Source organism: Rhinoraja longicauda, chromosome 15, assembly GCF_053455715.1.
Source record: "Rhinoraja longicauda isolate Sanriku21f chromosome 15, sRhiLon1.1, whole genome shotgun sequence".
In the NCBI taxonomy this organism is placed as follows: domain Eukaryota; kingdom Metazoa; phylum Chordata; class Chondrichthyes; order Rajiformes; family Arhynchobatidae; genus Rhinoraja; species Rhinoraja longicauda.
In genome coordinates this window covers 12,993,775-13,020,285 of record NC_135967.1, presented here as the reverse complement: position 1 = coordinate 13,020,285, position 26,511 = coordinate 12,993,775, and the positions used below count along the sequence as shown (strand labels likewise).

The window sequence follows — 26,511 nt, the reverse complement described above, 5'->3', positions numbered from 1 at the left end:
CTAGGGACAATTTAAAGAAGCCAATTAACCTACAAACCTGCGCATCTTTGGAGTTTGGGAGGAAACCGGAGCACCTGGGGAAAACCCACGTGGTCACAGGGAGAACGTACAAACTCTGTACGGACAGCACCCGTAATCAGGGTTGAACTCCGATCTTTGGCTTTGTAAGGAAGCAACTTTACCGCTGCGCCACCATTTCTGATTACTTTATTTTAATTTTAGCTATCGAGATACTTTCTCTTCAGAAAGCACCACCCTGGTTAATGCCCTCACGGAAATGATATCAAACACAAATTGACACCATGGAGACATGGATTTCACAGCAGTGAAGATTAGAATCTAATGCTGGCATTGTTTTAATTATAGCTCTGTTGCTTCAGCTGCCAATTTAAAGTTAATTAAAAAGAAGTAAACATATGCTTGTGTACTCATTATTAGAAAGAAACATTCGTCAAACAGCAAATATATTTTAAAATATATACTCCAAACCATTCAAACAGGGCAAACCACAAAGACAACAATAAACTTATCAATAGAGTGACAAAGTTATGAACATAGTAGCTTAATGTTCTTGACTCTATAACATGCCTGATCTAATCCTCAGTGATATTATTCACTAATTATTGCATTGTGACCTCATTATCCCTTCAAAATCTAGTTTCACTTATTTTAGAAATCCCCTAAACAAGCAGGCTGCATTGCTCAAAAAGTCCAACTGTTAAAATTACCGTTGACAGATCTATGTATGGTGAACTCCTAGGATATTTTCCTTGTATTTCATTTGTAATTGGGTGTTAAACCCGTTCAAAATAAAGAAGCTATTGTCTGTGTTACAATAGGGGACAGAAAAAATTGTCATGGGAATATCGTAATTATTTGTTGCTAAACTCCAAGGATATTTCAGGGTATCTTGCTGGTAAAATAACATATGGAGTCAGAGTCTTGTGGCAGGGAAATAGGCCCTTCAGCCCAACTTATCCAAGAGACCAAGCTAGTTCCATTTGCCCTCCCGTATAAAAGTCTTTCCTTTTACTTTTGCTGCTCTTTTATTGTGTTTATCGGGCCATATATGGCTGGATTCATGGATGAAGCTCTGAGCGCCATTCTCCTCCTTCATGTGTAGTCTTCTTGGAGTCTGAAGAAGGGTCCCGGCCTGAAATATCATGTATCCATGATCTCCAGAGATGCTGCTTGACCCACTGAGTTACTCCCATGATTTGGTAAACCAGCATCTGTAGTTCCTTGTGTCTGCATCTTCTTCATGTGCTGTACAACTTACAGCTCTTGTGCACTGTCACTTGGAGTGAGTCCATATATTGGTGTGGAGGGGATTCAGTCTATGTGGGGCTCGGGGAACGGTAGATACTCCCTTCATGATTATAATTGATTGAATTGATCGAATGATACAACATGGGAAGAGGTACTTTCGTCCATGCCGACCACTGAACACCCGTTCACACTGTTTCTATATTATCGCACTTTCTCATTCACTCCCAGTACACTTGGGGCAATTTACAGAGGCCAATTAACCAACGATCCTTCACAATTTTTGGGATGTGGGGGGAAATCCGAGCACCAAGAGGAAACCCACACAGTCACAGGGACGGCGTGCAAACTCAACACAGACAGCACCCGAGGTCAGGATCGAACCCGGGTCTCTGGAGCCGTGAGGCAGCAGCTCTACCAGCTGCGCCACTGTGCCGTATGTAACCCAAAACACACACACCTCCTTTGATTTGAATGGATTAATGCTCCACGACAAATGGCATGCAAGAAGAATGTCTCAGAAAGAAGTGTCCCAACTTGAAATGTTGTTTGTCCATTTCTTCCACAGATGCTGCCTGGCCCGTTGAGTTCCTTCAGCACTTTGTGGTTTGCGCAAGATTCCAGCTTCTGCAGTTCCTTGTATCTTTAGGATGTCTTAGGAGTTCCCTGAGCTTCGAGATTGAGACTTTAGAGTTTAGAGATACAGCGCTGAAACTGTCCCTTCGGCCCACCGAGTCCGTGCCAACCACCGATCAACCCGTACACTAGCACTAGTCTACACACTCGGGACAATTTACAGGAGCCAATTAACCTACACACCTATATGTCTGGAGTGTGAAGAAAACCCACGCACAAACTCCATACAGAAGGTACCCATAATCAGGATTGAACCATGGTGTCTGGTGCTGTAAGGCAACAACTCTACCGTTATGCTACTGTTCCACCCCCTGATATTATCTATCCAATGAAATTTAAAGATTGAGGAAGAACTAGAGGAACAAAGACACAAAGTGCTGGAGTAATCTAGGCAGCATTAATGGAGGACATGAACAGGCAACGTTTCAGGAGTGGTCCCTTTCCTCAGACTGCCAGAGGAGGTGTGATGCACAAAAGGTAGTGGGCACTAAAGAGGCTTTTAGATAAGTACTGTACACGGATGTGCAAGGACTGGAGTGATTTGGATCATGTGCAGGCTGAGGAGATTAGTTTATCTTGTTTTGCAAACCAACATCTGGAATTCCTTGTGTTTAAATAGAGGAACGTGTGGAAAAATAATGAATTAGAGGCAAAATGGGAACAGAAAAGAGAAGCAAAGAGAGGGAAAAATAGTGCTTGAAAACAGAGAAGAGTGGGAAAAATTAAGAAAAAAAGGGCACAGTTTTTTAAATGTTTAGGAAGGAACTGCATATGCTAGTGTACACCAAAGATACACACAAGATGCTGGAGTAACTCAGCGGGTCTGGCAGCATCTCTGGAGAAAAGGAATAAATGACGTTTCGAGTCGAGACTTCTTCATTGATTAAATCACCTCCAGCAAAAAATGTACTACATGTAGGAATAAGATTGGCAATTTTAGGTTGTTCTGACTCTGGGTCAGAAAGGCTGATTGTCTCTGGATTTACAATGACCACATAGATAAAACATTTTGTTCACGACTCGTGACTAACTCTGAAGTGTCAGAGGGTGAGCGAAAATCTGATAGAAGTTTATAAAATTCTGAGATGCATATTTAGGGTAAACAATCAGAACCTTTTTCCCCAGGGTGTGAATGTCAGAGACTAGAGGGCATAGTTTTGAGGTGAGAGGGGCAAAGTTTAAAGGAGATTTGTGGGGCAATTATTTTTACACAGAGGGTGCCTGGAACTTGCTATAAGGGGGGACGCATATACAATAATGGTGTTTAAGAGGCTTTTAGATCGGCACATGGACCTGCAGAGATTGGAGGGGTATTAGAGAAGAACAGTTTAAACTGGTATCATATTCAGCTTGGATATTGTGGGCCAAAGAGCCTGTTCTTAGGCTGTACTGTTCATTGTTTTATGTTCTAATTGTTTTTCTGCAGTACGTTTTTGGGCAGAAACAAATGCTCTTCAAAAAGACAAAGACGAGGTGCAGCCTGTGTATGTGGCCAATGGCACTAGGGTGTGAATTAAACACCACTTTCTGTTACACACTGTAGCACCCGAAGGAACGGTCACATGGAGAGCGTACAAACTCCGTACAGACAGCACCCATGGTCAGGATCGAACCCGGGTCTCTGGTGTTGCAAGGCAGCAACTCTACTGCTGCGCCACTGTGTGATATTGTATCACGTACCATGATAAGGTGTGGTGTGTAACAGAATATGGCATTTAGAACATACAGTGGGGGCCGATATGTGTAGGAAGGAACAGCAGATGCTGGTTTACACCAAAGATAAACACAAAATGCTGGAGTAACTTAGTGGAGAAAACGTGAAACGTCACCCATCCTTTTTCTCCAGAGATACTGCCTGACCCGCTGAGTTCCTCCAGCATTTTGTGACTATCTTCAGTGAGGGCTGATAACTCTGTTACATTAAAAAAAAAGACACAAAGCGCTGGAGTAACTCAGCGGGTCAGGCAGCATCTCTGGAGGACACGGATGTGAGGGTTTGGGTCGGGAGCCTTCTTCAGGTTTTGTTATTCTTCCAGCAGAGATCAGGCCCGTTGTTATATGGGTTTTGTGTGTGGTGAGAAGGACAAACAGATTCAAGAGAACAAAACAGAATCACCCTCCCTTTGATAGCTCTGAATGGCTGATTACAGTTAACATGCTTACCATCAGTGTAAACATTCAGCAAGGAGCAGAACAAAGAGGCTAAATGATCAACCACAAGTTTAATTAGCTGCTGTTTCAAATTAATAATTAACATTTTAACGCTGAAAGAGGGATTGCTGTAGTATTTAATCCTTGGAGCTCCGAGGTTCCTTCTTTATTACACCTCATCGTGTGAGACCGTCAGTGCATTTATTCACAACGCCAGAAAATTGGTTGGAGCGCATTGATGATTTTTCAACTTCAGCTGGGAAGTTTTACCTTTGCGCCTGATATTAATATTGGTTATTCAAGCTGTGCAAAAGGCAGCAGATGTAGTGCTTTTTTTTTTACCCTTGCCACAGATAACATCAGCGTGTGCAATCTACTATTTAAATTGTCATCTCGAATTTGTACGCTAATTAACTGATACCGAGCGCAGCCAGCAGCTCTCAACAAATCAATGCAGGCACAATACACAGAAGTGTCCCGTGCTGCGTGTCCCCCGAGGGTTGTCACAGCAAGTTGGAACCTGCCACCTCTTCTGTTTGTGCATTTTCCTTCGCGGCTCGAGCCGTCTCGATGCCGCGCCCCTTTCCACCTCCCCGTCCCCATCCGCCCTCCGCTCCCCTCCGCTTCTTCTTCCAGCAGGCAGGTCGCTCCAGGCATCGAGGGTCCTAACGGTAACGATCCATCCATCGCGTATGAAATTACGGGAGGCGCAGAAAGGGTAGACAGTCAGAATCTTTTCCGCCCCCCCCCCACAGGGTGGAAAAATCAAAGACTAGAGGGGGTAGCTTTAATGTGAGAAGGGGGAGAGTTTAAAGGAGATGCGCGGGGCAAGTTTTTCAGCCGGAGGATGGTGGGTGCCTAGGGTGATGGTGGAGACAGATGTGGTTGCGGCATTTGACAAGCATTTACGATAGTGGCACTTAAGAGGCTTTTGAATAGGTATATAGATATGTGGGTTGGAGGCAATTGGATTATGTACACGTAGGCATATGGATACGCTGGGAATTATAGTGATATCGTTAATGTACACAGAGGTATATGGATAGGCATATTGTTATGCAGGGAGTTGGAGGGGTATGGATTATGTGCACATACGTAAGAGATGGTCTTGGCATCATGTTCCACACTGTCATGGTGGGCTGAAGGGCTTGTTCCTGTAGAAACAAGGAACTGCAGATGCTGGTTTACAAAAGAAAACCCAAAGTGCTGGAGTAACTCGGCGGGTCAGGCAGCACCTCTGGAGATCGTGGATAGGTGACGTTGCGGGTTGGGACCCTTCTTCAGACTGCGCTGTGCTCCATCGTCTGTCACAGAGACCCACCCAGTGGGCTCTGCAGGGATCTCGGGGAAATTCGCGCCTATTAATGACCTCTCTCCAATGTCTGTTGCAGTCACTACGAACAGGACCGAAACGCGCTGAGGAGAAAAGAATGGGAGAGACGGAATCAGGAAGTCCATCAAGATGAAGATCTGTTTGCCTCAAGTTTTAATCTATTCGGTGAACCCTACAAGGTAGCCTGGTGAAAATGTGTTATTACAGCTGACATTTGGTATCGTTGAGGTAGTGGTGGTGGTTAGCTGGTCCCTTACTTCCACTTGTTTGCACACTCAGAATGGAGAAACTGTGGCAATAGTTACCGAGTCGCACAGGGGCCCAGCGGTAGAGTTGCTGCCTTCGAGCGCCAGAGACCCAGGTTCGATCCTGAACATGGGTGCTGTCTGTACGGAGTTTGCTCGTTCTCCCTGTGACCGCATGGGTTTTTTCCGGGTACACTGGTTTCTTCCCACACTCCAAAGACATGCGGGTCTGTAGAGTAATTGGCTACGGTAAAATTGTAAGCTGTCTCTAGTGTGCAGGATAGTGCTAGTGTATGGGGTGACCACTAGTTATGGCGAACTCGGTGGGCCAAAGGGCCTGTTTCCACGCTGTATCTCTAAAGTCTAAGTCTAAAGATAGCATCTTAAAACTCTGGTATGCACTGATTCACACCGTTAATGAATCTGGACGCAGTATTTACTTTAAAATTTCATAAGATGCTTAGACATAGGAGCATAATTAGGCCATTCAGCCCATCGAGTCTGTTCCGCTATTCAATCGTGGCTGATCTATTTTACCCTCTCAACCCCATTCTCCTGCCTTCTCCCTCTAACCTTTGAGTAATGCGTGAAGAGGTCGGCACATTCACAGTCCCCAAATTTGTTTTGATCCATAATTAGAATCATGTTCCATCTTCCTGACTGGAAATTCTGCTCGGAGTGTCAACAAGGGAAGCAGGAAATTTGGGAAATGGGTCTTGAGGGTTAGGAATCTGAAATAGCAGACGCCCAGGGTGGGATATGCAGGGTGCAATGGTATTGTCTTCTCAGATACCATATTGAGGTTAAAAAGCTGTTTTTAAAAGAAGCTGCAATTGAATTAAAAGCTTTGCTCATTGATGAGAGAGTGAGCTACAGTCTAGGTGTAAAAAGCAACTGGCTCACCCTCTCTTAATAGCTAATGGGAAAGATTGATGAACATTATGTGTTCGGGCATTGATCAATGTCTTAAGTTGTGTGTTGTTAAATCAGTTCCATTGTGATTCTGACAAGGAGGAGGTGTGCAGTGTGACACTGCAGATGCCGAGAAGATTTTAGTTTAGTTTAGAGACACAGCGCGGAAACAGGACTTTCGCCCAACCGAGTCAATGTCGACCAGCGATTTCCCCATACACCAGCACTATCATACGCACTAAGGAGAGTAATTAACGGTGTGAATCAGTGCGGACCAGAGTTTTAAGATGCTATCTTTAGACTTAGATTTTAGAGATGCAGTGTGGAAACAGGCCTTTCGGCCCGCCAGGTCCGCAGTAACCAGCAATCACCCAGTACACTAGCACTATCTAGTGCTATGCACCCAGTACACTAGCACTATCTAGTGCAATGTACCCAGTACACTAGCACTATCTAGTGCTATGTACCCAGTACACTAGCACTATCTAGTGCAATGTACCCTGTACACTAGCACTATCTAGTGCTATGTACCCAGTACACTAGCACTATCTAGTGCAATGTACCCAGTACACTAGCACTATCTAGTGCTATGTACCCAGTACACTAGCACTATCTAGTGCTATGCACCTAGTACACTAGCACTATCTAGTGCAATGTACCCTGTACACTAGCACTATCTAGTGCTATGTACCCAGTACACTAGCACTATCTAGTGCTATGTACCCAGTACACTAGCACTATCTAGTGCTATGTACCCAGTACACTAGCACTATCTAGTGCTATGTACCCTGTACACTAGCATTATCTAGTGCTATGTACCCTGTACACTAGCACTATCTAGTGCAATGTACCCAGTACACTAGCACTATCTTACACACTTGGGGGCAATTTTCAATTTTACCGAAGCCAATTAACCTTCCAACCTGTATGTCTTTGTTGTGTGGGGGGAAACCGGAGCCACCGGAGAAAACCCCTGGTGGTCACAGGGAGAACGTACAAACTCCATACAGACAGCACCCATGGTCAGGATCGAACCCAGGTCTCTGGCGCTATAAAGCAGCAACTCTAACACTGCGCCACCGTGCCGCCCTCTGTGTTGATAAATGTACACATTTACAAATTTGTTTCTTCATAGCTGGTACAATTTAAGTAGCCAACTTGTGTGCCGTTCCACCCCAGACTCCTCCTCCTTCATGGTATTATTCCCGTTCTTTTAAAAGAGGGAGAGCGAAGAAAATCAAAGCTTTTTTTCAAAGGGTGTTGCACTCTGCTGTCTTTTAGCCAACACTCTTCAAAGGAAATTGTGCCCTTGGCAGCTGTCCAGAGGCCTATATGTATGATCTACCCAGGATTAAATTGACATCCTCCGGCATTATCAGTGACGATGGAGAAAAGTCGGCAACATCTGATACTTCTGTTTGCCAATCCCAAACTAACCCTTTCATTTTGCCTTTTCGGGAGGCTGGGCTCTATATATTATCCGTCTGCGGTGCAGAGAGCTCTCCCCCAGTACAATGCTTTGGTGTGAGGCTAATGGTGCAGCCCACACCATCACGCAAGCCAACCTCCCTTCCATTGACTCCATCTACACTTCACGCTGCCTCGGCAAGGCCACCAGCATAATCAGGGACCAGTCTCACCCTGGACACTTCCTCCTTCCCCCCTCTCCCATCAGGCAGAAGGTACAGAAGCTTGAAAACACACACCTCCAGATTCTTCCCAGCTGCTATCAGGCAACTAAACCATCCTATCACCCACTAGAGTGGTCCTGATCTACCATCTACCCCATTGGGGACCCCTGCACTATGTTCAATTGGACTTGATCTTACACTAAACGTTATTCCCTTTATCATGAATCTTTACACTGTGGACGGCTTGATTGTAATCATGTGTTGTCTTCCCACTGACTGGATAGCACGCAACAATACGAGCTTGTCACTGTACCTCGGTACATGTGACAATAAACTAAACTAACTAAACTAAAGAGCTGATTAAACTAACTAAACTAAACTAACTAACTAGTTAAGAATCATCTGCTCTCTGGGGTCAAGCATTAACCATTATGGACCAGAGATGAAACCCTTCCCTTCCACCAAACACATCCTAATAATGAATCGGATTTATCATTTTTATATTGGGATATTTAAAAGGTCTATTTTGTGAGCTTTAAGTATGTGATGTACAAATGTTTTCTGTTTGGGAGGGATGAAGAAATGTATTGCAAGGGTTTACTGCTGTGCTTTTAAAATAATTATTGTCCAGTTTTGTATGCCGTCTAATATCTTTCAGACCAGCAAAGGTGATGCGCTTTCTAGCCGTGTGCAGAACACTTTAGGGAACTACGATGAGATGAAGGACCTGTTGACCAACCGTTCCAACCAGAGTCACCTCGTGGGCATCCCCAAGTCCCTGATCCCACAGACCCCCACAGATAAGATGGAGCCGAGTTTCTTCAGCGAGCCCAGGACTAAGGTGGTGGCGTCACACCAAAGTGGCAATCACCCTTCCTCCTGCATGCCCCCGCCTTCCTCGTGCCTGTCGTTGAGCTCCACGCTGCTGCACGGGCACCCCAGCAAAAAGTCGCGGGTGGAGTGGTCCCGAAGTGGGCACGGGTCGGCCGCCGGACACGGCCTGCAGTCCGGTAGCCAGCCGGGCAACCAGCAGGGCAGGGAGAAGCACCCGGCCGCCCACGAACAGTCCCAGGACAGGTACGGCGACCCGCACGCCGGTCAGAGCGAGCTGCACAAAAGTGACCTGCAGGCCAGTGTGGACGACTGCATGAAGCTTCAGTCGTCGAGCCCCAGCACCGCCTCGCGCTCCAAGCGGCACGGCCACTCCAAGCCGGCCGGCGGCGATCACTCCTACAAAGACGGCTGCCACGTGAAGTCCCCCACTGACACCGACACCGGCTCCTACTCCTGCGGTTCGCCGCTCCCCTCCACCTCCCTGATTCCCGGCGGCAGCGCTCTCTCCAGCCAGAACTTCCTGCCGGGACTCCACTCCAAGTCCAGCGTGCTTCAGCAGAAGCCCACCGCCTACGTCAGGCCAATGGACGGGCAGGAACAAGCACCCATTGAGTCACCAGAGCTAAAACCCCTGATGGAAATCGAGGATGTTTTCAGTAACCAGGCGTTCGGAAGCCTCCTGGATGTGAAACCCAGCACGACAACCTCCAAGTGCAAGTTACCAAAGCTGACGATCCCTCAACCGGGAGAGGTAAGCAGATACATCTGCATTTACAAGCCTGGGGTTATAACCAAAGATACTAGAGGAACAAGATAGACCACTCCACCCTAAAAACCGTAGTTGGTCATGGTGCCATTTTAGTAGGCAGAGAATTGCAGAAACATTTTAAAAGAAAAATAACAAAAATCTGTGAGTTGATAGATGAGATATATTCTGCATTTTAATGATATCATCACACATGCTGTTCTCCCAAAACGCTGATTACACTGCGAGAGGCATAGTGAACGGCGGGTTTTGCTTACTAAAATGGCTCCTTTGCGTACTACACTTCAGTATACGCGATTTCAACGGAGTGGTCCATCTTGTTCCTCTAGTATCTTTGGTTATAACAGGCCCATATTGTAATTTGAGTTTGATCAGCAGATTACAGCTTGTTGCCGTGAGATCTTTGAGCGCTGCAATGCATGGAAAAGCTATTTGATGTCAGAAGTCAATCATTCTATATCAGAAATGGTTACGGTGAAAGATTACAGTGCTACCAATCATGGAGTGTTGCTTAATGGACCCAGAATGGATTTGAATCACTGCAGTTTATTTGAAAGGTCAGAGACTAAAAAGGTTGGGACTGTCAAAAGATTGGTTAGCTCGGACATTTACATGCTGCTGTTCTTTCCCACGTAAAACAGGATTGCCAAGAAAGGATGTTTAACCTCTCAATGTCTCACCTTCATCTTCCTGGTCCTATCTGTCCTCCTCATCCCTTGATACATGTAGCTGACAAACAAAATACGGTCTGACAAACAAACAAAAACTGATAAACAAAAACAAAAACAAACAAAAACATATCACAGATATTGTGATCTGCAATGCAATAATACAATCTGTGCACATCACGTCTGGCTTTGAGATTAGTTCAGTGATTTTGGCGGTTGGTGCCTTACAGTGCCAGAGACCCAGGTTCAACCCTGACTATGGGCGCTGTCTGTACGGAATTTGTATGTTCTCCCCGTGACCTGCGTGGGTTTTCTCCGGGAAGCTCTGGTTTCCTGTATCTCTAAACTAAGGTCGTGTCAATTCAAGTCGAGTTTATTGTCACATGCGCAAGTACAGTGAAAACTTTGCTTGCTCAGACAAAAACATAATTTACACCTTGATTACACAAGACAGTGATCAGTAAAATTCTGTGCAGGAACAGGACTTGAGAGGTCCCGCCTAAAACTGCAGGGACAATTAATGAACAAAAATTAATCTTGCATACCACACTACTTCCATACAGTGCCTTTCCATACGCACACTCGCACAGGCACACACACACACTTACAGATGCACACATGCACGCACATACACAAATGCAAGTATAGACCGACACACAAATGTGCACAGATACGTATGTGCATGCATTCAGACACATATACATATATACACACATATACATATATATATACACACATACACACACACATACACATACACACACACACACACAGGCACAGGCACATGCACATACACATGTACAAACTCATAGATGCAAAAATATGTATGCGCATACACAGGCACACATATGCACGCACACACACACAGATACACATGCACAAACTCATAGATACAAAATTGTGTATTCACACACACACACACTTACATGCACACACACACATATACAGTCACATACACATGCACAAGCTCACAGATGCAAATACGTGTACACAGACCACCTCACAAACAGTTGGCAGCAGATAGTACTGACACATAAATCACTTTTTCCTCTCTCCTCCCTTTCCATGTCTTGTCAAGTCATCAACAAAATCTCCTCTTAAATGTCAGTCAGAGACAACGATGAACCAAAACATTATGACCACCGACAGGTGAAGTGAATAACATTGATTATCTTGTTACAATGGCACCTGTCAAGGGGTGGGATATATTAGGCAGCAAGTGAACAGTCAGTTCTTGAAGTTGATGTGTTGGATGCAGGAAAAATGGGCAGGAGTAAAGACTTGAGCGACTTGGACAAGGGCCAAATTGTTATGGCCAGACGACTAGGTCAGAGCATCTCTGAAATGGCAAGGCTTGTGGGGTGCTCCCGGTCAGCAGTGGTGAGTACCTACCGACAGTGGTCCGAGGAGGGACAAACAACAAACCGGCGACAGGGTCTTGGGCGCCCGAGGCTCATCGATGCGCGAGGGCAACGAAGGCTATCCCATCTGGTCCGAACTGATACAAGTCTACTGTGACACAAGTCACAGAAAATTTTAATGGTGGTCACGGAAGGAATGTGTCACAATACACACAGTGCATCGCACCCTGCTGCGTATGGGGCTGCGTAGCCGCAGACCAGTCAGAGTGCCCATGATAACCCCTGTCTACCGTCGAAAGTGCCTACATTGGGCAGGCAAGCGCCGAAACTGGACCTTGGAACAGTAGAAGAAGGTCGCCTGGTCCGATGAGTCCCGTTTTCCTTTAGATCACGTGGATGGCCGTGTACGTGTGCGCCGTTTAGCAGGGGAAATGATGGCACCAGGATGCACTGTGGGAAGACGACAAGCCGGTGGAGGGAGTGTGATGCTCTGGGCAATGTTCTGCTGGGAAACCCTGGGTCTGGCCAATCATGTGGGTGTCATTTTGACACATGTTACCAACCTAAACATCGGTGCACACCAGGTACACCCCTTCATGGCAATGCTATTCCCCAATGGCAGTCACCTCTTTCAGCAGGATAATGTGCCCTGCCACACTGCACACATAGTTCGGGAATGGTTTGAGGAACATGATGAAGTGTTCACAGTGTTGCCCTGGCCTCCAATTTCTCCAGATCTCAATCCAATTGAGCATCCGTGGGATGTGCTGGATCGACAAGTCCGAACCACGGCGGCTCCACCTCACAACTTACAGGACTTGAAGGATCTGCTGTGAATGTTTTGGTGCCAGATACCACAGGACACCTTCAGGGGTCTTGTAGAGTCCATGCCTTGACGGGTCGGCGCTGTTTTGGCGGCACACGGAGGACCAACAGCACATTAGGCAGGTGGTCATAATGTTTTGGCTCATCAGTGTATAAAGTGACTGTGTGGAGCTTCCAATTTAACTCACCGTGTAGGAATCGTGTTAGGCTGATTTATACGCAGGCAAAGGCTGTAAAGGCCAGTACCTCAGGGTGAGTTGGACTGGAATCTGGCAAGAAACGTCAGCCTGGAATGTGTTTGCTGATGGTGGAAAAACTCAAGAGCACTGTGGGGAATAAAGTACTGAGGATGAAATTGTTTTTTAGTTTTTAGTCAATCGAGGGAAACCCCTTCTGCTGTTTCTCTGCCGTGAATTGGGCTCCTTTATTGAAGCCCAAAGTTCCACTGGTACTGAGGGGGTGCTGCACTGTCAGCAGATGCAATGTTGCACAAAGGCCATATGCGTTCTCTATGTTTCGTAAAGTCTATTATTGTCATGTTTCCCGAGATACAAAGAAAAGCTTCATTTTGCATGCCATTCAGTCAAATCATACCAAAAGTGTAGAGAGTAGCACCGGGCGGGGTGCATCTGGTAGAGCTGCTGCCTCACAGTGCCAGAGACGTGCGGGTTTTTGTAGGTTAATTGGCCCCCTGTAAATTGCCCCCAATGGGTAAGGAGTGGATGAGAAAGTGGGATGACATAGAACTGGTGTGAACGGGTGATTGATGGTCGAAGTTGACTCGTTGGGCCAAAGGGGCTGTTTCCATGCTGTGTCTTTTAATCTATTGATCAATCCAAAGAGTGGAACGATTGCAGTAGATTATAGAAGAACCTCTTCTAGGACAGCACACAACAAGAGACATAGATAGGTACGTGAACATGCAGGGAATGGGGGAATGTGGATTATATGCAGTAGATATAAGATATGTGCTCGGCACATACATTGTGGGCCGAAGGGCCTGTTCCAGTGCTATGCTCTTGCCTGCTCTGTGTTCTATGAGTCGTCTGGTTTTGGTGCCCTGTTACAATTTTAAAGTTTCAAGTCTCTGGAAATGTCAAGTCTGATCTTGGCCCAAGGAGTTATGCATTTCTTATTTTCTTGCATTAATGCCCAGCGGCCTTGCAGCACTGGGTCAATTATGAATGAGTTGGCCTACATCATCGATGAAAAAATCCCATGTTATTTTGAAGATATTTAGTTTAGTTTTAAAATACAGCTGGGAAACAGGCCCTTCGCCCACCGAGTCCATGCCATGCCAACCATTGATCACCTACTCACGCTAGTTCTATGTTATCCCACTTTCACGTCCACTCCCTACACACTAGCGGCAATTTACAGAAGCCAATTAGCCTACAAACCCGCAGGTGTTTCTCATGTGGGAGGGACCCGGTGTAATAGCGCCACCTTTGGTTGGAGGATTGTAAATGATTGAATAAACCACAGTGCAGCTGTGCAGCCATGTTCCGGTCAACAATAAGTTAACTTGTTATTCTGTGTCTGAGCTCAATATATCACAAATTGGCGACGAGAGTGGGATCTTCGACTCCCCAGATTTACTTGTTGTGTAGATAAGGAATTCTACAGAGGCATGGAGAAGGTTGTATAACTTTTGGTGTCAAAGAGACTTAAAAAAAAGAATCTAAAATGGCGGAGTCCAGTGGATATATCGGAAGATTGGGTGAGTTCCAGCAAAGCCGGGAAACATTCAGTGCGTACATCGAACGTTTAGAGATGTTTTTTGCTGCAAAAACATCACTGAAGTAGAAGCTTCTGATGCAGATTCAAGACGGTTGAATGAAGCGACTCAAACTAAGAAAAGAGCAATTCTTTTCACTGAAATGGGTCCCGATGTTTATGATACAGTAAAGAATTTATTAGCTCCAGCCAAACCAAAGGACATGCCTTTGAAGGATATTCTGAAGAAGTTAACAGAACATTATAACCCTAAGCCCTTAGAAATAGCTGAAAGCTATCGTTTTGGAACGAGATGCCAACTTCCAGAGGAGGATATTAGTAATTTTATCGTGACACTCAAGCGGTTATCAATTCATTGACCGGGCGTTAAGAGACCCTTTTCGTGTGTGGACTGAGAAGTGAGCGGATCTGAAGTAAGCTGATGATGGTGTATGACCTGACCTTTGAAACAGCTTGTAAAACTGCTTTGTCAATGGATATGGCAGAAAGGGGTTCTAGAGAAGTCAGGCAACTTCTAGACAACCAGCGGAAGAGTTGAACAAGCTGCAGTCCAGCAAACTAAAGACGAATAAGTCGACAAAACGTCAGAGAATCGTTATCCATGGAAGGGTTGCAAGACGACTGCAAAGTCATGCTATCGCTGTTTGGGCTCACATCTAGCACAGTCTTGTCTGTTCTTCAAGGCAGAGTGTTACTCGTGTCACAAGATGGGACACCTAGCGAAAGCTTGTCGAAAGGCTAAGCAGAAAAAAGGTTCAACAACAAGTAAACTGCATTCTGTGGATCAATTGCAGGCAGAGGAAGAGTTTCTCGATATATACACCATCTGCAGCAATGAGCTAGTAAACCGGAAGACAAAGAATGTGTCCGTGCAAGTCCAGTTGAATGGAGCTCATGTCAGCATGGAAGTCGACACAGGAGCATCTGTGAGCGTGATTCCAGAATTGGTGTATCGGGAGAAGCTGAGGAAGCGAAGCGAATGGAGCTACGTGGTTACTCTGGAGAGAAGATTCCAGTGTTAGGATGAGTACATGTGCCAGTTAGGTATAAGGTGCAACAGGTGGAGTTGCCCCTCGTAGTTGTAAAGGGAGATAAACCTGCGTTGCTGGGTCGGAATTGGCTGCAGATCTTGAAGTTCAACTGGAACGGGATATTCCTCGTTCATCAAGAATTCAATTATGTCCGGAGGACATAATCAAGCAACATCTGAAGGTGTTTAGCGACCAGGGAGAACCAATCAAGGGGTAAAAGGCAAAAGTACGCGTGAAGCAGGATGCGACACTAGTGCATTGCAAACCACGGGTTGTGCCGTATGCTCTTAAGGACAAGGTTGAGAAAGAACTGAAGAGACTTGAAGCTGAGAACATTATCAGTAAGGTAGAAAGTAGTGAATGGGCAACACCCATTGTAATTGTACCTAAACCTGATAGTAGTGTTAGACTTTGTGGGGATTATAAGGTGACCGTAAACCAGGTACTTGACGATAGCAGACCAGATACCCTACCAACGGCAGAGGATTTGTTTAGCACCCTCACAGGTGGCCAAGACTTCACAAAAATGGACGACAAATGCCTACTTGCAATTAGGTGTAGATGACGAATCTAAATCTAAGCTAACTATTAACACGCATTTGGGATTGTTTCAGTTCAATAGACTTCCATTTGGTATATCATCAGCCCCAGGGATTTTTCAAGGGGTAATGACACAAATTCTAGAGTGAATTGAAGGTGTGGTGTGTTACTTGGATGACATCCTCATCTCAGCACCTGACAGGCAGACACATGATGAAAGGTTGGAAGTGGTACTCAAACGACTTGAAACACACAGAGTAAGAGTGATGGCACAGAAATGTGAGTTTTTTCAGAACTCGGTAGAGTACTTGGGTCATAAGATAGACAAGGATGGTACACCCCACCAAGGGTAAAGTTGATGCGATCAAGAATGCGCCCACTCCCAGAAACATATCTGAGATCCGATCCTTTTTAGGATTAGTGCATTATTATGGGAAGTTTGTGCCAAATCTGTCCACCTGTTTACATCCCTTGAATGAGCTTATGAGAAAAGATGTACCATGGAAGTGGACACATAAATGTGATCAAGTTTTCAAGTCATGTAAAGCTCAGTTGGCAGAGAGTTCAATGCTCGTTCATTACAATGTCAATAAGTCAATGAAGTTAGCATGTGATGCTTCACCATACGGTGATGGTGCTGTGATCTCTCATGTGTTAGAAAATGGAGAGGAAAGGCCAATAGCATTTGCGTCTAGAACACTCAATGCCAGTGAGAGAAATTATGCGCAAATAGAGCGAGAGGCTCTTACATTGAGTTTTGCCGTTAGGATGTTTCACAAATACTTGTATGGTAGAAGGTTTGTAATGGAGACAGACCACCAGCCGTTGACAATGATCCTAAATCCAAAAGCACACATACCAACTCTGGCAGCAGCCAGAATGCAAAGATGGGCATTGATATTGTCTGCATACCAGTATGATCTTCAGTATCGTAAGGCAGCAGAGCACAGCAATGCTGATGCCATGTCTAGATTACCTTTGGAATCGGAGGTTACCCCAAACAGAGAGGACTTGTTTTACTTCTCTCATATAGATGAGTTACCTCTCACATCAGGGGACATTCGGAAGGCTACTCGCGCTGACAGATTTTTGTCAAGAGTGCAGGAATATATTACAAATGGATGGCCAAACAAATTGCCGAATTCAGAGGCAGAACTGAAACCATTCTTTGTACGTAGGAACGAACTCTCAGTAGACCAAGGTTGTGTCATGTGGGGAGCGAGAGTTGTAATACCTGAAAAATATGGAGTAAAATTGCTAGAAGATCTTCATGATCAGCATTTGGGAATGTGTCTAACAAAGAGTCTAGCTAGAAGCTATCTATGGTGGCCTGGTCTAGATAAGGACATAGAACAAACGGAGAAAGAGTGTAGAACATGTCAAAGAGTTGGAAAGAATCCACCCACAGTACCGCTACAGCCATGGAAATGGCCGGTTAAAATGTGGCAAAGATTACACATTGACTTTGCAGAGTTAGATGGGCAACAATTGTTCATTGTGATTGATAGTGGGTTGAGGTGTTTTCGATGAAAAAAACGAACATCCAGCAAAACGATAGACATTTTGCGAGGGTTGTTTGCGTCCTATTTCCAGAGGAAATTGTGTCTGATAACGGACCACAATTCTGTTCACAAGAGTTTGCACAATTCATGAAAGGGAATGCTGTAAAACACACTAGAGTAGCTCCATACCATCCCGCGTCCAATGGAGCAGCAGAACGCACAGTGCAAATTGTGAAGCGTACATTAGTCAAACAACTGCTGGATCCAAATCCAAAGAAAAGACAGTTGGCTTTGTTTCACAAACTGGCTAACTTTCTGATTACATACCGAAACACACCTCATACCACTACTGGTCAAACACCAGCTGAACTGTTCTTGAAAAGAAAACCCAGAACAAGGTTTTCGCTGTTGAAACCAAACTTGGCTCAAACTAGTAGAAGAGAAACAGGAGAAACAAAAAGCATATCATGACGGAAGTAGAGTAAAGGAAAGGAGTGTTGAGTTGAATCAGAAGGTAAAGGTGAAAAACCATCATCACAAGTGGGCAAAGTGGTTACCTGGAAGAGTAGTGAGAAAGTGCGGACCACGGACATACTTGGTCAAGATGTTTGGAAGTGGAAGGGTCAGAAAAGTACACATTGACCATGTCATGCCTATGCAAGCACAGACAGGGTTGAAATCAGACCAATTAGACGAGTCAGGTAATTGGGTTACCACTCTAGTACAGGTACCAGATGAACCAGAAATGGTACAAGAAGGTACACAAGTTAGTGAGAGTTTGAATCAGCCTGAAAATGGAGGTTCAAGTGGGGTTGACAGTCAAACAAAATTGACTGATGGACTGGAATCTATGAATGTAATTCAAAAGGAAGGCTAGACTCGATTAAAATGAGTCCGTGGTTCTAAACAGTCAGAAACATTTGGTCAGGGAAGATATCCAGAAAGAAGGAGAAACCCAGTGGTTAGGTTACATTTGTGGTTATTTCCTGAAATGCACATATCATTGTATATGCAACATATATGCATGATGCCCTCATTTTATTCAGGTTATATAAAAGTAAACTATCAGACAAGATTGTAATAATTTCATACTGTTAGTTATATTCAAAACAAAATGTCCACCAGGAAATTTTTTTTTTATTAGGGTGGAAGGAGTTATAATAGCGCCACCTTTGGTTGGAGGATTGTAAATGATTTAATAAACCACAGTACAGCTGTGCAGTCATGTTCCGGTCAGCAGTGAGTTAACTTGTTATTCTGTGTCTGAGCTGAAGATATCACACCCGGAGCACCCGGAGGAAACCCATGCGGTCACAGGGAGAACTTGCAAACCTCACACAGGCAGCACCCGAGGTCAGGATCGAACACGGGTCTATGGAGCAGTGAGGCAGCATCTCTACCAGGTGCGCCACTGCACCACCCCAAATGCAGGAATGCTATATAATATTTATAACCAACTAACCTTGCAAAAAAAGATATTTCCTGTTGTTTTGTGGGGACGATTTGTGGCTGCTTAATGATTCACTTCATCAGGAGTGCTTCAGTGCGATATTTGAAAAGTATTATATCAATGCAAATTCCACTTCATAAATTGTTTAGCTTTAATGATGTACAACAAGGGAAACACTCAGTGTTGCAATCAGCATGCTAAACAACTGCGTTCATTCTGATAGGCAGCTCTGGAGTGGGAAAGAATAATGCATCAGGTTATTTTCCGCTGTTGATCAAAACAACATACAAATTAGTCAATGAAACTAGACGGTAGTTTACTGGTAGATTAATATCTACAATCGGTATAAAGTGCTTTTAAAAATACATAACAGTTTAGGAAGTGAAGGGAAACAATGTGTAGTTATTAGTCCCCGGGGATTCACTTGCTGAGTAATTGTGCTAATAGAGTGTAAAATATGCAAATCATTGTGCAGCCTTGCCCATAACTGTGAGAGAAGCGGGCTCTTACAGAGATGATGGTGCTTTCTGAGTGTGGCATGTAAGGAAGTGGTACAAAGACCTATTTATATCCACCAAAGGCTTGCACATGCCTGCAGATGGTATTTTTGTTAGAAAGGAGAAAAAGGTTTATTATTGTATTTGCCGTTTACCAGTTTGTGCTGCAGATGTTCCTGTTTATTTTTACTGCGGGACAAAATATGCAGTTGATCATTTTTCACGCCTGGTTGCATTTTGTCAACATTAATTCTTGAATCGCAAATAAACACCAAGCAAATGAAGGCTAGATTGCGCATTGACAAAGGAAGCAGCAAGAAAAGTTTGGTGACTAAGGGATTTCCCAATGTCAGATATGATAGCCTCACCTATATATATATTTATTATTTTCACACGCGCGCACACACACACACACAGGCACACGCACATGCACATGCACACACACACGGACACAGACACATGCACACACATGCACACACGATATATACATGTATATATTTACACATACACACATACAAAAATAAAATATATATATAATTAATATTTAATATATAATATATAAACATCATATGATAACATATACTGGTTACATGTGCTTTTGTGTGTGTATATATATTTATTATATATATAACTAATATTTAATATATAATATAAAAGCCTCATGTTATAACATACTCTCTCTCTCTCTCTCTCTCTCTCTCTCTCTCTCACACACACACACACACACACACACACACACACACACACACACACACACACACACACACACACACACACACACATATAAAGCGCCAGTGACCCTGGTTTGATCTTGATCTCGGGTCCTATCTGTGTGGACTTTGCATGATCTCCCTGTGACCATGTGAGTTTTCTCTGGGTGCTCCGGTTTCCTCCCACATCCCAGCAATATGTGGGTTTGTAGGTTCATTGGCCTCTGTAAGTTGCCTTCTAGTGTGTAGGGAGTGGATGAGGAGGTGGGATAATATAGAACTAGTGTGGATGGGTGATTGATGGTCGACATGGACTAGGTGGGCAGAAGGACCTGTTTCAATGTCTCTAAACTGCAATATGCCTTCTCTGCTGCACTATTCAGACATCTCTCACTGCTCATGGCCCTTGTGCTTGCATTCACCATGTTACTGTGATTTATAAGCCCAGAGGAAGTGGACACATTCCATACCAGCCAACGGAAAGTCTTTTCCGGAATGTTCTCAATAGTTCCTATGCACGGAATTTGGCTCCGGCCTACCTAAGGCAATCACTTTCTGAAACAAGCCGGTGTGTTAAATAGAAGATAGACACAAAAAGCTGGAGTAACTCAGCGGGTCAGGCAGCATCTCTGGAGAAAAGGAATAGGTGATGTTTCGGGTCAAGATCCTCCTTTTATCCATATCCTTCATTTATGAAAATTATTTGTGCCATTCCAAAGGCACTCAGACTTGCCCGCCTAGTGACGTGCATTAGAAAGGGAGAACAGATTTCTAAATCACCTTGCAGGCTTCACACATCCAGCCGAGGGCTTTTGATGTGTTTTCAGCATCGTAATGGTTCAGCACACCATTTCCCAACACCCCTTACCCCCGAGAGAGACACAAATGCTGGAGTAACTCAGCGGGTCAGGCAGCATCTCTGGAGACAAAGGGTAGGTGACGTTTTTTGGGTGGTGACCCTTCTTCAGACCCCAGTCTGAAGAAACGTCACCCATCCTTTTTCCTCCAGAGATGCTGCCTGATCCGCTGAGTTACTCCAGCACTTTGTGTGTATCTTTGGTATAAACCAGCCTCTTCAGTTCTTTGTTTTTCCCCCGTTCCTTTCCCCTCTTTAATTTGCTCACTCCCACCCATTACTGAGTCTTCCATTTCCCTGCTATTCCCCTCACTTTCTCCTTCCCCATCACTTTCCACGTAGATCCCTCCCCCCCCCCCCCCCCCCTGGTTTACATTTCACTCCGCTCCTCTCCTTATCTGACATCCATTTGTCTCCTTTTCATCTCTAGCCTTTGTCACTGCTCCACCTATTTGTCAATCAAAGCCCCCACTTGCCTGTACCCACTTATCAGAGGCCAATTACACTACAGACCCGCACGTCCTTGTGATGCGGGAGGAAGCCAGAGCACCCGGAGGAAACCCACGCGGTCACAGGTCGCACATGCAAACTCCACACAAGCAGCAGCCGAGGTCAGGTTCGAACCCGGGTCTCCGACGTTGTGAGGCAACGGCTCTACCGGCTACACCACTGTGGTCGTACAAAGTCCGATCTAGTTTATCGCTGAGGTAGAGTTGAGGTTGGTTGGTTGAGTGCAGGTTGGTTCAAGACCCACAGCACACTGGTCACGCTCCCTTTTCACCCCTGCCTTCAGGAGCCTGAAAACTGTAAAGTTCAGGTTCAGGAGCAGCTTCTCCCCTCTAATCATCAGGCGATTGAACACTACAACCTCCAAATAGGCTCCAAACTATATATACTTGGGAACATTATATTTGACTTTGCAGCACAATGATCTATTTCTGTTTCTGTTTCTTACCTAATTTTTTAATTTAAACTGAAGTTTTTTTGTTGTCGTTCATAATGTGTTTTTATAATGTTTTTTTTACGGTTGTCTTAAGTCAGTGTTTTTGAGCCACTGACAGGAACATTCTTACGCGGAACTCACTTGGATTGGCAAGCTTACAAGTTAGGAAGTGACTGCCAAATAATATACTGAGTAGGTACAGCATGTGCTGTACCAAATTACCGTGCTGGTGGTGACTGAGTTAGAGAGTGCAGTCAAGGTCTCCGTGAAATCAGATATGCCCTGTTTACGTAAAGTGTCACACAGCTTCACATTGATGTGGTGCGTATCTCAAACCGAGACAGGCTCTAAGTAGCTGAGTGGATGGGAGCTTGACTGAGCATGCATCACTTGCTTTGACAGAGTGAGCAGGGACGGTAACTGGTATGGTCAGAGCCACGTGGACTTAATTGGTGTTCCAAAGTCATCCGTAGGAAACCCAGAAATATTTCAAAAATTCCAACCCCCTTCTTGACATTGCGTGAAAGCATTCCATTGGACAGTAAGTGGCTTTTTTTCATCTAACATTTTATTTTTAAGTGCTACTTTACGAAGTACTGGTTAATCTTTACACAGGGTATTTCACTTCTTGTTTCACTGCCACTCTGGTTTCCGTATGGCGATGTCTTGATGCTCATTTTGGGCAAGTGTTGTCTTTTGACAGGCAGTGTGTTGAGGAGGCGTTGGAGAGGGAGGGAGAGGGAGGGAGAGCGAGGGAGAGGGGGGGAGAGGTCAGAGAGGGAATGCCAGAGCCCAGGCAAGGGCAGAAGCAAAGGATGACAAAGATTAGAAGGAGCATAGCGGGGTGAGAAGGAGGCGGTAGAGGCAGGTGGGCCCTACGTTCAATCCAGTTTATAGCCCCCTCCCTCACCTCTACTTTCTGTCTGAAGAAGGGTTCCGACCCGAAGCGTCACCTATTCTTTTTCTCCAGAGATGCTGCCTGATATGTTGAGTTACTCCAGCATTTTATGTCTATCTTGGGTGATAGTTTAGTTTGGTTTAGTTTATTGTCACGTGTACCAAGGTACAGTGAAAAGCGTTTTATTGCATGCTTTCCAGTCTGCAGAAAGACTGCACATGATTACAATCAAACCGTCCACAGTGTACTGATACAGGATAATGGGAATAACATTTAGTACAAGATTATGTCATTTAAAGCCTAATTAAAGTTAGTCCGAGGGTCTCCAATGAGGTAGATGGTAGCTCAGGGCTGCTCTCTAATTGTTGATAGGATGGTTCAATTGCCTGATAACAGCTGGGTAGAAACTATCCCCGAGTCTGGAGGTGTGCGTTTCACATTTCTGTACCTCTTGCCTGAAAGGAGAGGGGAGAAGAGGGAGTGTCCAGGGTGAGACTCCTCCTTGATTATGCTGGTGGCCTTGCCTGTTGTGTAGTAACGGGACGTGCTACAGTGACAGGAGCAGCACGCCTGTCTTCTCCTCTGACGCATTGAAAGGGACGAGAAGATCATGTCATCCAGCAAACCTTCCATGCAGACTTGGCACTTCACCATCCCTGTTGGGAGAAGTGAAGGAAAAAGGCCAGAGGGGGAAAATCTGTGGTCAATTTATGAAAACTGAAGGTTGGGAAATTCATCTCCAATTTGTGAAGAAGCTCAAGGCAGATTCTGGGGGAACTACATTAACTCACGAGAAGCAGCCTCAGCTTAATGTTCAGGGCTAGAAACACCCTTGCCTCTCACAGAAGTTGAGAGCTTCTTTTTAAGGTAATTGGCAAAAGGAGAGAGGCACAAAGTGCTGGAGTAACTCAGTGGGTCAGGCAGCATCTCTGGAGAAAAAGGATGGGTGACGTTTCGTGTCGGGACCCTTCTTTCAGGAGTGAAAATTCAGGGAAGTTTTGTTTATGCAGCAAGTTGTCTGATCTGGAATGCATTGCTTGAAAATCTGATGGAAGCAGGCCCAATGTTGCTGGTACACTCGTTGTCACCTGTCCCACAGCCAACAATGGCCGATTGTGTGCCCCACATTTGCTTGATTGTGGTTGTTTTTTTGCATATCTTCCACTCATTTGTCCGAAGTACCGTCTATACCTCTAATTTCCCTCACCCCTGACTCTCAGTCTCAAGGAGGTTCTCTGCCTGAAATATCCCCAATTCCTTTTCTCCAGAGATGCCTGCCTGACCTGCTGAGTTACTCCAGCATTTTGTGTCTGTTGTCGGTAAGACCCAATGTTAACATTCTCCAGGGGACTGGACAAATACTTGACAGGGAAAACCTTCTCGGGTCAATGAGGAAAAATGACCACAATTCCCTGAGATGGAGGAGGGCGGGGACAGGCCACCAGCAAATGATTTAAATGTTGTGATTGTACCCACCTCCGTCACTTCTTCTGACGGCTTTAGACTTTAGAGATACAACGTGAAAACAAGCCCTTTGACCCACCGAGCCCATGCCAATCAACGATCACCCCATACACTAGCACTATCCTACACACTAGGGACAATTTACAAATTTTACTGAAGCCAATTAAACCTACAAACCTGTAACTCTTTGGAGTATGGAGGGATACCGGAGCACCCAGATAAAACCCACATGGTCACAGGGTGAACGAACAAACTCCATACCGATCGAACCAGGACCTCTGGCGTTATGAGCAACTCTATCGCTGCGCATGCTCTGAGAAAAACTTGTCCCCAGAGGTATCTTTCCCTTCTCAACTTAAACCTGTGGCCTCTAGTTTTATCCTCCCCTACCCTGGGGAAAAGACTGTTCACCGTATCTATGTCCCTCAAGATTTTATATTCCTCTGTAAGGCTACCCTCCTTTCAATGGGGAGAAGGAAGGAGAATGGATTGAGATGGAAAAATAGATCAGCCATGAGTGAATGGCGGTTCAGACTCGTTGGGCAAATGGCCTAATTCTGCTCCTATGACTTATGAACTCTCTCCGTTAAGAATGCATGCCAGCTCTTTGCGTACATATCGATGACCCTGCGTACTTTCTGTATTGTATGCAAAAATAAAGAATTTAGCCGTACCTAGGTACATGTGTGATTGACTCATTGAATAGGCAGATGGTGGACAAGGGCCAGAGATGAATAGACAACAGGTGTGAGACAAAAGGATTTCAAGCAGTATCTCTATATTAAAACAATGGACAAAAAGAGTTGCAAATTGTGAAGCTAGAGGAAGGAATGTTGGTGGAAGTGGAAGGGAAGGGGGAGAAATGGATGCACATCCAGGTGGGGCACAGTGGAGAGGGGTTTAGGGGGGAAGAAACGAGAAGGGGAGGGTTTTGTAGAAATGGTGAATGCACAATTAAGTTGCAAGGTTCAATTGCTTTTATGAATTTCAGTTTTATTTAACAGGTCAATGTGTCAACTCAGTATTTGTAGAATCTAAGCAGGCATTGAACCAATTGCATGAGATTCGAGACACAACAATTATATCCGTACATTGTGCTTGGTCGTTTGGAAGTCATAACAAGGTAGTATAGTGTCACATTCCACTGATATTGATGCATTATTATATTAAGTGATAAATACTTCCATAATCACAGTGGCACAGCGGTAGTGTTGGTGTCTTACAGCAACAGACACCCAGGTTTGATCCTGACTATGGGTGCTGTATGTACGGAGTTTGTACGTTCTCTCCTTGACCTGCGTGGGTTTTCTCTGGGTGCTCCAGTTTCCTCCCACACGCCAAAGGCGTACAGGTTTGTAGTTCAATTGACTTGGTAAAATTTGCGTCTGTAGGATAGTGTTAGTGTGCTGGTTGGCACGGACTTGGTGGGCCGGAGGGCCTGTTTCTAAGCTGTGTGTAAACTAATCCATTGCGGAAGACCAACAAACAAACTGCTGGTGGAATTCAACAGGTCAAAGAGTATCTGTGGGGACAGGGAAGGAATTGTCAATGTTTTGGGTTAAGACCCTGCGTTAGAGTGGAGAGGGTGTGGAAAGGAAGTAAAGCTGGTATAAAGAGGAGAGGGAGGGAGGGAGAGGAGAGGCATTGTCAATACTTTGGATCAGGACTCTGTATTAGAGTGGAGACAGTGAAAAAGAAGGACGGTTGGTATAAGGAGGAGAGGGGGAGAGGTGAGTCTAGGGTCAGTAGATGATAAGTGGAGTGAGGAGGGGTGGGGGATAATAAGAACATACATAGTAGGATAGGGCCTTTCGGCCCATCGAGCCTACTCCACCATTCAGGCATGGCTGATCGATGCTTCCTTCTCAACCCCATTCCCCTGCCTTCTCCCTTTGACCTTTGATGCCAACGGACAGATGGAGGCAGGTATGGGAGAGGGGGAGGGATGGAATTGGGAGATAGAGGTTAGTGAGTGATAGGTGGAGGCAGATAAAGAGAGAAAAAGAGAAAGAAACAAAAAGGAGGCAGATGGAGCACGATGGGGAGAGTGAAGATGGACATGAAGCAGGCACACAACGACACCCCTGCTGTATCTGGCTTCTTTGTTTCTCCTTTGTTGCTTCTGCCTATCACCCACCCACCTCCTCCTCCCCCATCTCCCTCCCCCCCCCCCCCCCCCCACATCAGGCTCTGTCTGCCTGTCATTCTTTGCTCCACCTCCTGGCTCCAGTCTCGGCTCTTCCCCTTTATACCGG

General features: G+C 45.1%; 1 protein-coding gene across 2 annotated transcripts in view; it reads left to right on the top strand.

Annotated features, from left to right (window-relative positions):
- Positions 1-26,511, top strand: part of aff2 (AF4/FMR2 family, member 2) — a 463,349-nt gene that overhangs the window by 117,144 nt on the left and 319,694 nt on the right. Inside the window, exons 2-3 of one of the 2 annotated variants that reach the window (XM_078412201.1) lie at positions 5,445-5,565; positions 8,833-9,759. In XM_078412201.1, coding sequence (XP_078268327.1) covers positions 5,445-5,565; positions 8,833-9,759 — 1,048 coding nt within the window. Of the gene's footprint in view, positions 1-5,444; positions 5,566-8,805; positions 9,760-26,511 lie in introns of both variants that reach the window. The other variant, XM_078412200.1, reaches the window with a different exon arrangement.